The 12,148-nt window shown below is 50.5% G+C and overlaps 1 protein-coding gene across 3 annotated transcripts in view; it reads left to right on the top strand.

The window, feature by feature from the left end:
• The window catches only part of LOC126427106 (uncharacterized), a 250,867-nt gene that overhangs the window by 35,898 nt on the left and 202,821 nt on the right, over nucleotides 1-12,148 (top strand). For 2 of the 3 annotated variants that reach the window (XM_050089321.1, XM_050089320.1), the window contains one exon: nucleotides 5,897-6,128. The exons of the other annotated variant lie outside the window; for it this stretch is intronic. In XM_050089321.1, coding sequence (XP_049945278.1) covers nucleotides 6,019-6,128 — 110 coding nt within the window. In that variant the 5' untranslated portion in view covers nucleotides 5,897-6,018. The remainder of the gene's footprint in view (nucleotides 1-5,896; nucleotides 6,129-12,148) is intronic. 3 annotated transcript variants of the gene reach the window in all.

Genomic DNA, 12,148 nt, shown 5'->3' on the forward strand with positions numbered 1-12,148 from the left:
CATTGCACTGACGTTGTAACCATACCCACTATTCCTCAAATTGGGCCTCAACACGTGATGGGTTGTCCAAGTTACGCCCATAGTGCATCTCCATCTGCACCAGCGATCATGATGGACTTTCCATGGCACCAGAAATCCAGCACGGTAGCCAGCCCGTTGTGGTGGGGTCGTCATGTACCCTCTAGGTTGTAGCCCCCTGACAACACAGGGATCGTACTGCCGATACCTGAGCTGCACCCTCCCCACGTCGGCCAAGGAGTAGATGCCCGTCTCCTTGGGGCATCAGGACTCCCGGCAACGGTCATCCTGCCAGGTGGCCCTTGCTGCGGCTGGGTGGCGCCCGTGGGGAGAGCCCCTGGTCGGAGTGGGTGGTATCGGGGCGGACATTTCGCAGACGAAACGTCAACATGTATCAGGTCGCTCTGTGGCCGAGTCTTTCAAAAAAAAGGTATTGTTTCTAGTTCTGGTTCTCCTGCCCTTTCCCCCTTGGCCACTCCATGGGAGGAGGGACAGGCCCGCCGGCTTGGGGCAAAGTACTTCCCCCGCTATTTGGTCTGTTCTCGAACCGATGGGGGGACGTTCGCCACCTCCAAGCCCATGTTCTTTGTTCAGCACATTGAGGACGTCTTCGGGGAAATCGAGGCTCTCAGCAAGATGCGTTCAGGGTCCGTTCTTCTCAAGACCACCTCCGCCACATAGTCGGTGACGCTCCAGGCGTGCGACCGCCTAGGGGACATCCCAGTGTCCATTGTCCCGCATCTGGCACTAAATAGGATGCAGGGGTTATTTTTCATCGTGACCTCCTGCTGCAATCTGATGAGGAGCTCAGAGCCAACCTGGAGCGCCGAGGCGTGCATTTCGTCCGGCGAGTCCAGCGTGGCCCCAAAGACCGTCGCATCGACACCGGGGCCTTTATCCTCGCCTTCGAGGGGGACGTTCTCCCGGAGAAGGTAAAGGTGATGTGCTACCGGTGCGACGTGCGATCTTACGTCCTGCCTCCTATGCGCTGTTTTCGGTGTTTGCGCTTTGGGCACATGTCGTCACGGTGTGATGCTGAGCCCCTTTGTGGCGATTGTGGACGTCCTCTTCGTGAGGAACATACGTGCACCCCACCACCTCGGTGCATTAATTGTCCTGGCATCCACTCGCCTAGATCCTCAGACTGCCCCACATATCAGATGGAGAAGAAGATACAAGAACTCAAAACTTTGGATCGGCTCTCTTATTCTGAGGCCAGGAAGAAGTATAACCGCCTCCATCCCGTGCCGTTGACCACTTCGTTTGCCTCAGTTGTGTCCGCTCCTTCCGCGGTATCCTCACCCCTATCCTGTCCCCCCTCCGCCTCCTCCCCCCATCCGGAGTCTCTGCCTCCGCCTCCCAAATCCCTCCCTTCCAAATCCTCCTCCCCCGTGGTCCCCGCCCCCTCTGCCCCAGGGGCCACCCTTCCTCCTCCTCCTCCTCCCCCCCTGCCACCTGAGAAGCGATCCTCTTCTCAGGCGTCCATCGGGGAAACGTTCCGGACCCCAGCTTCCGAGGTCTGGCGTTCCAAAACGGACCCCGCGCGTGAGGACCTTCTTCGGGTCCAGCCCACCATCCCTGTGCCTCCTCGGACTTCCAAGAAGGCCTCCAAGAAGAAGTCTCTATCCCCCTCTCCACCCCGGCGCGTTTCGTCTGACGCTCCATCCGTGAGTCGCTGCTCCCGGCCGTCCTCAGTTTCGCCGGGACGCTCTGCCGCCAGGTGCTCAGCTGGTCTCTCGTCGGCAAATGATGCTGCCCCTCCTACACAACCAGGGACAGCGGCCGCAGCTGGCGACGACTCGATGGAACAAGATCCGCCTCCCGCCGGTTGTAGCGTTGTTCCCTCGAAACCTGGCCCTCCGCGGCCGTCGAGGTGACCAGCTCTTCCCCCATCTCGTTCCCCCTCTTTTTTGACTAGCGATGGCCTTGTTACATTGGAACATAAGAGGTATTCGATCTAATCGGGAGGAATTACAACTGCTCCTCCGCCTGCACTGTCCACTCGTCCTCGGTCTCCAGGAAACCAAGTTGCGCTCGACTGACCGTATTGCCTTTACCCACTATACCTCGGAGCGGTATGACCTCACCCCTGTGGACAGTATCCCAGCTCATGGTGGGGTCATGTTGCTCGTTCGGGACGATGTCTATTACCATCCCATCCCATTGACCATCCCACTCCGAGCAATAGCTGTCCGTATTACTCTTTCTGCTTTTACTTTTTCAGTTTGTACCATCTACACTCCATCGTCATCCGCAGTTAGTCGGGCTGACATGATGCACCTGATTGTTCAGCTTCCCCCGCCGTTTTTATTGTTTGGCGACTTCAATGCCCATCATCCCCTTTGGGGCTCTCCTGCATCCTGTCAAAGAGGCTCACTCTTGGCGGATGTCTTCAACCATCTCAATCTTGTCTGCCTACATACTGGCGCCCCGACTTTCCTCTCGGACTTTACTCGTACCTACTCCCACTTGGACCTCTCGATCTGTTCTACCACTCTTGCCCGTCGGTTCGAGTGGTACGTCCTTTCTGACACCTATTCGAGCGACCACTTCCCCTGTGTCGTTCGTCTCCTGCACCACACCCCATCCCCACGTCCTTCGAGCTGGAACATACCGAAAGCTGACTGGGGACTTTACTCCTCCCTGGCGACCTTTCGGGACCACGATTTTCTCAGTTGTGACAGTCAGGTCGAATACCTCACGGCTGTTATCATCAATGCTGCCGAACGTTCCATTCCTCGTACTACCTCTTCTTCACGTCGCGTTTCCGTCCCCTGGTGGAACGAGGCTTGTAGAGACGCTATCCGTGCTCGACGACATGTTTTAGCACCTTTCGCCGCCATCCTACGTTGGCGAATTGTATTGGATACAAACGACTCCGGGCGCAATGGCGTAGAGTCATCAAAGACAGCAAAAAAGCTTGTTGGGCCTCTTTCACCAGCTCCTTTAACAGTTTTACTCCCTCTTCTGTCGTTTGGGGTGGCCTGCGCTGGCTATCGGGCATTAAGGCCCACTCCTCGGTACCTGGCCTGACCTCGGGTAATGAGGTCCTCGTTGATCCTGTGGCTGTCTCCAATGCCTTCGGCCGGTTTTTCGCGGAGGTTTCAAGCTCCGCCCATTACCACCCTGCCTTCCTTCCCAGGAAAGAGGCAGAAGAGGCTCGGCGACCTTCCTTCCACTCGCTGAATCTGGAAACTTATAATGCCCCCTTTACTATGCGGGAACTCGAACGTGCGCTTGCACTGTCCCAGTCCTCTGCTCCGGGGCCAGATGCCATTCACGTTCAGATACTGGCACACCTTTCTCCGGCGGGCAAAAGCTTCCTTCTTCGTACCTACAATCGCGTCTGGACCGAAGGTCAGGTCCCCATGCATTGGCGTGACGCCGTCGTCGTTCCTATACCCAAACCCGGGAAGGATAGACACCTTCCTTCTATTTACCGCCCCATTTCTCTTACAAGCTGTGTCTGTAAGGTGATGGAACGCATGGTTCGTGCTCGGTTAGTCTGGATTCTTGAATCTCGACGGCTACTTACCAATGTCCAATGCGGCTTTTGTCGTCGCCGCTCCGCTGTTGACCACCTTGTGACCTTGTCGACATTCATCATGAACAACTTTTTGCGAAGGCGCCAAACGGTAGCCGTGTTCTTCGATTTGGAGAAGGCTTATGATACCTGTTGGAGAGGAGGTATCCTCCGCACTATGCACAGGTGGGGCCTACGCGGTCGCCTGCCCCTTTTTATTGATTCCTTTTTAACGGATCGAAAGTTTAGGGTACGTGTGGGTTCCGTATTGTCCGACGTCTTCCTCCAGGAGAACGGAGTGCCTCAGGGCTCCGTCTTGAGTGTAGCCCTTTTTGCCATCGCAATCAATCCAATTATGGATTGCATTCCACCTACTGTCTCAGGCTCTCTCTTTGTCGATGACTTCGCGATCTACTGCAGTGCCCAGAGAACATGCCTACTGGAGCGCTGCCTTCAGTGTTGTCTAGACAGCCTCTACTCATGGTGCGTGGCAAATGGCTTCCTCTCTGAAGAGAAGACGGTTTGAATCAACTTTTGGCGATATAAAGCTTTCCTTCCGCCATCCTTACATCTCGGTCCCGTTGTTCTCCCATTTGTGGAAACAACTAAGTTTCTAGGGCTCACGTTGGACAGGAAACTGTGTTGGTCTCCGCACGTCTCTTATTTGGCGGCCCGTTGTACACGTTCCCTTAATGTCCTCAGAGTTCTTAGCGGTTCATCTTGGGCAGCGGATCGCACTGTCCTGCTTCACTTGTATCTTTCCATAGTCCGATCGAAGCTGGATTATGGGAGCTTTGTCTACTCGTCTGCTCGGCCATCCCTCTTACGCCATCTCAACTCCATCCACCATCGGGGGTTACGTCTTGCGACCGGCGCCTTCTATACTAGTCCCATTGAGAGTCTTTATGCTGAAGCTGCCGAATTACCATTGACCTACCGGCGCGACGTACTGCTGTGTCGGTATGCCCGCCGGCTGTTGTCTATGCCCGACCACCCCTCTTACCAGTCCTTCTTCGCCGATTCTCTCGACCGTCAGTACGGGTTGTATGTGTCTGCCCTGCTGCCCCCCGGAGTCTGCTTCCGTCGCCTGCTTCGACAATTGGATTTTGCCCCCCCTACCACCTTCAGAGAGGGTGAGAGCCCGACACCACCTTGGCTCCAGGCTCCGGTTCATATTTATCTCGACCTCAGCTCACTCCCAAAGGAGGGTACTCCGGCTGCAGTGTATTGCTCACGGTTTGTCGAACTTCGTGCTCGACTTGCCGGTCACACCTTTATTTACACCGATGGCTCCAAAACTGACGACGGTGTCGGCTGTGCCTTTGTCGTCGGAGCCGCCACCTTTAAATACCGGCTCCTCGACCAATGTTCGAGCTTTATGGCCGGGCTTTTTGCTCTCCATCAGGCCGTTCAGTATGCCCGCCGCCACCGCCATTAATCGTATGTACTCTGCTCTGACTCACTCAGTGCTCTTCAGAGCCTTGGAGCTCCCTATCCGGTCCATCCCTTGGTTCAACGGATACAGCAGTCCCTCCATTCTTTCGCTGAGGGTGGCTCTCCTGTCAGCTTTCTGTGGGTTCCCGGACATGTAGGAGTGCCTGGGAATGAGGCTGCGGATGCTGCAGCCGAGGCTGCAGTCCTCCTGCCTCGGCCAGCCTCCCATTGTGTCCCGTCATCTGACGTTCGTGAGGATTTATGTAAGAGGCTTGTGTCGTTGTGGTGGGATGCTTGGTCATCCCTCCAAGGAAACAAGCTCCGGGCAGTAAAACCGCTCCCAACTGCTCGGACAACCTCCTCCCGACCATCTCGGCGAGAGGAGGTCCTTCTGACCAGGTTGCGGATTGGGCATTGCCGGTTTAGCCACCGCTACCTGCTCTCCGGTGACCCAGCCCCGCAGTGCCCCTGTGGTCAGGCATTAACAGTGCGCCATGTTTTATTGTCGTGTCCCCGCTTCAGTCAATCTCGTGTTGTCCTGTCCCTGCCATCTACTTTACCGGATATTTTAGCTGATGACGCTCGAGCAGCTGCTAGTGTTCTGCGTTTTATAACTTTGACTGGCTTGTCCAAAGACATCTAACTTTTTTACTTATTTTATCTGCATCTTTGTCGGGACTTTGTTTCTGGTGTCCCCCCCTCCCCTTGAGTTTTACTAGATTCCGTGTGCTCTAACAACAGTGACTGGGCGCTAATGACCTCAGTAGTTGAGCGCCCTTAAACACCACCAAAAAAAAGAAAATTCCATGTAGGTGGTGATAATATTACTCTGGTTGGTCCATGCATTTGTAACTTCCGTTACAATTTCTTTGGAAATAAAAACATCGTTTCTCACTTTAGTTTCTCTGTTTCTGTACACAGTCGAAGCCCCAGTTGTCGGGGCCTCCGACCACCGAGCATCCTGGCGGCTTCGTCGGCTGGCAGGTGACGTCTACTGTGGCGGCGGCTCTTTCGGTGCGGACGCTGCAGCCTCGGTGCTGAAAATGTCTGCCATCTACTCGATGCGAAAGCAGGTGACCTGCCCCCACTGCAACGTGCTGCTGTCGGGGAACACCGCGCTGGCTGCACACATCGCGAAGGGACACCTGCCCAGGTTTGACAGAATCTCGAAGTGTTATGTAGAGTCTCTAGAAGAGCGTAGCGTGCCAAAGGATTGGAAAAGGGGCCAGGTTATCCCTGTTTTCAAGAAGGGACGTCGAACAGATGTGCAGAACTGTAGACCTGTATCTGTAACGTTGGACAGTTGCAGAATTTTGGAACACGTATTATGTTCGAGTATAATGACTTTTCTGGAGACTAGAAATCTACTCTGTAGGGGTGGGATTTCGAAAATGACGATCGTGTGAAACCCAGCTCGTGCTATTCGTCCACGAGACTCAGAGGGCCGTAGACACGGGTTCCCAGGTAGATGCTGTGTTTCTCGACTTCCACAAGGTGTTCGATACAGTTCCCCACAGTCGTTTAATGAACAAAGTAAGAGCATATGGACTATCAGGCCAATTGTGTGATTGGATTGAAGAGTTCCTGGATAACAGAACACAGTATGTCATTCTCAATGGAGAGAAGTCTTCCGAAGTAAGAGTGATTTCAGGTGTGCCGCAGGGGAGTGTCGTAGGACCGTTGCTACTCACAATATACATAAATGACCTTGTGGATGACATCGGAATTTCACTGAGGCTTATTGCGGATGATGCTGTAGTATATCGAGAGGATGTGACAATGGGAAATTGTACTGAAATGCTGGAGGATCTGCAACGAATTGACGCACGGTGCAGGGAATGGCAATTGAATCTCAATGTAGACAAGTGTAACGTGCTGCGAATACATAGAAAGAAAGATCCCTTATCATTTAGCTACAATATAACAGGTCAGCAACTGGAAGCAGTTAATTCCATAAATTATCTGGGAGTAGGCATTAGGAGTGATTTAAAATGGAATGAGCATATGAAGTTGATCGTCGGTGAAGCATATGCCAGACTGAGATTCATTGGAAGAATCCTAAGGAAATGCAGTCCGAAAACAAAGGAAGTAGGTTACGGTACACTTCTTCACTCACTGCTCGAATACTGCTCACCGGTGTGGGATACGTTACAGATAGGGTAGATAGAAGACATAGAGAAGATCCAACAGAGAGCAGCACGCTTTGTTACAGGATCATTTAGTAATCGCGAAAGCGTTACGGAGACGATAGACAAACTCCAGTGGAAGACTCTGCAGGAGAGACGCTCAGTAGCTCGGTACGGGCTTTTGTCGAAGTTTAGAGAACATGCCTTCACCGAAGAGTCGAGCAGTATATTGCTCCCTCCTACGTATATCTCGCGAAGAGACCGTGAGGATAAAATCAGAGATATTAGAGCCCACACAGAGGCATACCGACAATCCTTCTTTCCACGAACAATAAGAGACTGGAATAGAAGGGAGAACCGATAGAGGTACTCAAGGTACCCTCCACCACACACCGTCAGGTGGATTGCTGAGTATGGATGTAGATGCAGATGTAGATGTAGATGTAGAGTCTCGATGACGCTGGGATGAACACGGGATACGGACGAAGAGAAAATCGAGGAAGGACAGCAGTAATGAGTAGAACCGGAAATGAGATTAGTGACAAACTTAACATCAAAACTGGGCCCACGAAGTAGTATCTAGAAGGAATGGTACTATCTGGGAAGAAAAATAATTTGCAGCAGTTGTAGTAAGGAGGACGTAAATGAGACCAGCACAGGCAAAGAAAGAATTCCTCACTAATAGGGGTCTGCTGATAGTAAATGTAGCCCGTAGTTTGAGGATTTATGAAGGTGGTCTGAAAAGTTCCCGGCCCAATTGTGAAAATGACACTTTATGCTTTCAAAGAAGTTTCATTTTTTAACGTAACCTGCTCTTATATCGATACATTTGATCCGGCAGTGTTAGAATGCCATTTCCCCTGTGTGTAGTGTTCCTTCGGAAGAGCCGCAAAGTACCCATCTACAACTGCAGTGGCTTCTCCGTCGGACGGAAAGTGCCAACTGGAGAGGAATTTCTTCAGTGTTGAGAATAGTTGGAAGTCTGAGGGAGCCAAATCTGGGGAATAGGGCGGATGTTCCAGCCTTGCGTACTGGAAATCCGAAATTTCCCCTTTGCCAAGACACTGTCTTGGGCAGGTGCAGGTCCTGATGCAAGATGACATTATTTCTTCTTTAAGATGGCTCTGTTTCCAGAAATGCTTCATCCGAGTTTTGTTAAAAGTTGAGAGTAGTATTCTGCAGTTACAGTTTTACCTAACTCGAGTTAGTCAGTCAACAGAATTCCTTTGCGTCCCAAAACACAGACACCATGGTCTTTCCAGCTGCTGGCACTGTTCTCCCATTCTTTGGAGCTGCAGAACCAGCTTCCGTCCACTGCGTAGACTGTTGTTTGGAGTTGGGTGTGTAGTGGTGAATCTAAATTTGATCTACGTCACATATTGGCACAAAAAGTTACTTCTGTTTTTCTTAAAATGCACTTTTTGAAAAGTGCCGTGTGAATGTGTTTGTGATCTGCAGTGAGCACTCGTGGCACCCATCTTGCACAGAGCTTTCTCGTTTTCAGTTCCTAGTGCAAGATGTGACCAATTTATTCTTTTGATACACCTAGAGTGTTAGTAATTTCGTGGACTGTTATACAGTGATCTTCCGAAATCTTATGCACTTTGAAATGATAATTAAATCAAGACCCTAAGCTGTTGACCAGGCGTTCATTTACATCGACGGGGACAGTTGAAAATGTGTGTCCCGACCGGGACTCGAACCCGGGATCTCCTGCTTACGTGGTGGACGCTCTATCCGTCTGAGCCGCCGAGGGCACAGAGGATACAGCGACTGCAGGGATTCATCCCTTGCACGCTCCCCGTGAGACCCACATTCCCAACTTAATGTCCACACACTACATTCGTAGTGCCCCTGCCCATTGGGAATGTGGGTCTCACAGGGAGCGTGCAAAGGATAAATCCCTGCAGTTTCTCTATCCTCTGTGCTCTCGGCGGCTCAGATGGATAGAGCATCTCCCTTGTAAGCGGGAGATCCCGGGTTCGAGTCCTGGTCGGGGCACACATTTTCAACTGTCCCCGTTGATGTATATCAATGCCTGTCGAGAGCTTAGGATCTTGATTTAATTATCATTTCATTCTAAGAGAGCTGCATGGTCACCAACGGTATCTTTTCTTTGGGACATGTCCGTTAGTGCAGATACTATCTTCACATATGCACTTTGTCGATTTCCAGTGTGCTTGCACAATTTGAACATCCTTTGCGTGTATCGTCACGGATGCTTTGACAATCACATTTAAACTCGGACACTCATTTCTTCACAGTGGAAATTGAAGGTGAAGACTTCAGTTGAATCTTCCGGGCTGAGAGGCCGTGGTCGATGTATAAAATTTCCACTCAGAAGTTTCAACCGAAGACAGCACCGGCTGTGAAAGCCTACATTGTATGAAGGTGAAGAGCTCCCAAGTTGCAAATGAATTTTGGTTGGTGTTAAACCTCCTTTTGTGGAGAGTTTAATCACTGCATGATACTCTATTTTTTCCCATGTCCAAAACCACACACACCACAACTTTTTAAATAGGTTGCCTACAGTCAGCTGCTGCCAGGAATAACTCGCAGTTTTACACGGAGTCCACTGACATGTGGAGGGGGAGAAATCGCACAGATAGTGCTGTGATCTGTGGGTGAGGCTGAGAACTTTTCCGACAACCCTCGTATGTCTGGAGCACAGCATCGTACGTACCTGGTGGTTATAATCAATCAGGTGGTATTCAAAATGCTGCAGCGGGGGCTCTGTACGTTGCAGGACATTGAAACGTCGTAGGTACGTTCATTAGGAGATGTGCTCGCGGAGTATGTTGAAAAACAAATAAAAGTTCCACTTAGTGCCGCCAGGTGCAAATATGGCACTGTAAGCAGTGAGAATGTAGTGTGGGTGCAGGAAAAAGGGAGGAATGATCAAACGCATAATGGTGGTTCTGGTACATTTATTTGGATATGTTAACAAGTTAAAACTTGTTCAATACGGTCTCCCGACTCGGCACATTTCTGCATCCGTAATACGCCACGTTTGACAGTTGCTTGCAGGATATCTGGTGTAAACAGAGCAGTATGTCCTCGTATGCTATCCTTCAGATCAGGAACAGTCTGGATACATCTCTAATGGAGACCCTCTTTCAAATATCCCACAACCAGAAGTCACACGGTTTTCGGTGGGAGGATGTGGAAGGCCACACACCTTGTCGGAATTGCCTAGCGACGATGTTTTCGTTACTGAAGGTTTCTCGAAGTAAGTCTTCCACCTGGGGAGCGAAGGGTGGTGTCTCCCCGACCTGCACGAAATAGTGGTGCGGAGCTATTTGTGTTCTTGGAAAGCTAGAATCGTGTGTTGCATGAGGAGGTCCTTATATCTTGCAGGTGTGACTACACCTAACAGGTCGAAGAGGTGTCATCTCCTCAAAGGAAAATGGACTGCGAAACGAAGGATCTTCTGAAAGCACATCACACAGTCGCATAAAGTGGATGTTCCTGCACAATGTACAGCAGAGTAGAATGGCCGTATGTGTGCCAAAAAATCGAGGGCAAAGTCTTGGTGTTGTAGCCTGTCTTGGGGCTTCATTTTGTGACATTCGGAGTCTAGCATGGATACCAGTGTAAAATGTGTCACAAAATCTTTTGAACTGTTGACCAGGGCAGAGAGAATTCCCGTGACACAGCTCGAGCACTGGCTCCAGAATTTGTGGCATTTGCTGTCCAGTCGGCTATAGCTACAGCAACTTCATCAACTGCCGTGGGAGTACGCCCCCTCCCTCTCCTTGCTGCACCACTTAATTCACTTGTTTCTTCACATTTCTTGATCACATTCTTTACCACACTTATTGACATGGGACCTCTTTGCACCTGTTTGGCAGCAATATTTCTGCAATTGAGTGCTGCTATTCTGATAAAACAACTATACGAACAATGCTCGGTCTTTCTTCTCAGTAGTACAAAGTGTACAACTTTGCTTTCGCCATTTCTCCCCCTACATTTGAGGCTTTAATGAAACAAATTGGTTACACGTGTATCATTCAAAGTATTATCCATCGCTGGCCACTACTTTCTCCCATCTTTCGGGCAGTGTGCGAATCCTGCGCCGAAAAAATTGTTCATCTTTTTGAAGTGATCCACGAATCGATCCAATTCGTGACTTCTCCGTGAGATCTGAAGTTGGTCAGCCACGCCATGCGCCATTGATCTAAACAGGTGATAGTCAGAGGGAGCAGTGTCTGGAGAATACGGCGGGTGGGGTAGGACTTACCATTTTAACATTGCCAAGTGTGTTTTGACCTCTTTTGCAGCGTGGGGTTGAGCGCTGTCGTGCTGCAAAATCACTTTATCGTGCCTCTCACAGTATTGCGACCGTTTGTCTTTTAATGCTCTGCTCAGCCGCATTAACTGCGTTCGAGAACGAGCACCGGTGACTGTTTCACTCAGTTTAAACACCTCATAGTACATGACACCAAGCTGGTCCCACGAAATGGAGATCAGGATCTCAGAGCTGTGAATATTCGGTTTGGCCGTCGATGTGGAAGCATGGCCGGGATATCCCCATGATTTTTTTGCATTTAGGGTTATCGTAATGAACCATTTCTTGTCCCCTGTCACAATGCGATGCAGAAATCCCTTCCATTTTTGCCTCTAAAGCAACTGTTCACAAACACACAAATGCCATTCAACATCTCTCGGTTTCAGCTCATAAGGGACCCAAGTTCCTTCTCTCTGAATCGTGCCTTTGGCCTTGAGACATTTTGAAATGGCTTGCTGTGTCACTCCCACTAATCGTACCAATTCTTCTCGAGTTTGACGTGAGACTTCACTTGGCAATGTCTCCAATTCTGCATCTTCGAGTCTTCGCTCCGCAATGTCTCCAATTCTGCATCTTCGAAAACATTCTCTCTCCCACCAGTCTAAAACATTAAAGTCACCGTTCTTGAAACTTTGAAACCACTCACGACACGTTTTTTCACTAATAGTATCCTTACCATACGTACTTGAGTGCATTCGATGAGACTCAGGCGCTTTTTTCTTCGTATTGAAACAAAACAGTACCACCTCCCGCCAATGA

The sequence above is a fragment of the Schistocerca serialis genome, chromosome 11, assembly GCF_023864345.2.
Source record: "Schistocerca serialis cubense isolate TAMUIC-IGC-003099 chromosome 11, iqSchSeri2.2, whole genome shotgun sequence".
NCBI classification, from domain to species: Eukaryota; Metazoa; Arthropoda; class Insecta; order Orthoptera; family Acrididae; genus Schistocerca; species Schistocerca serialis.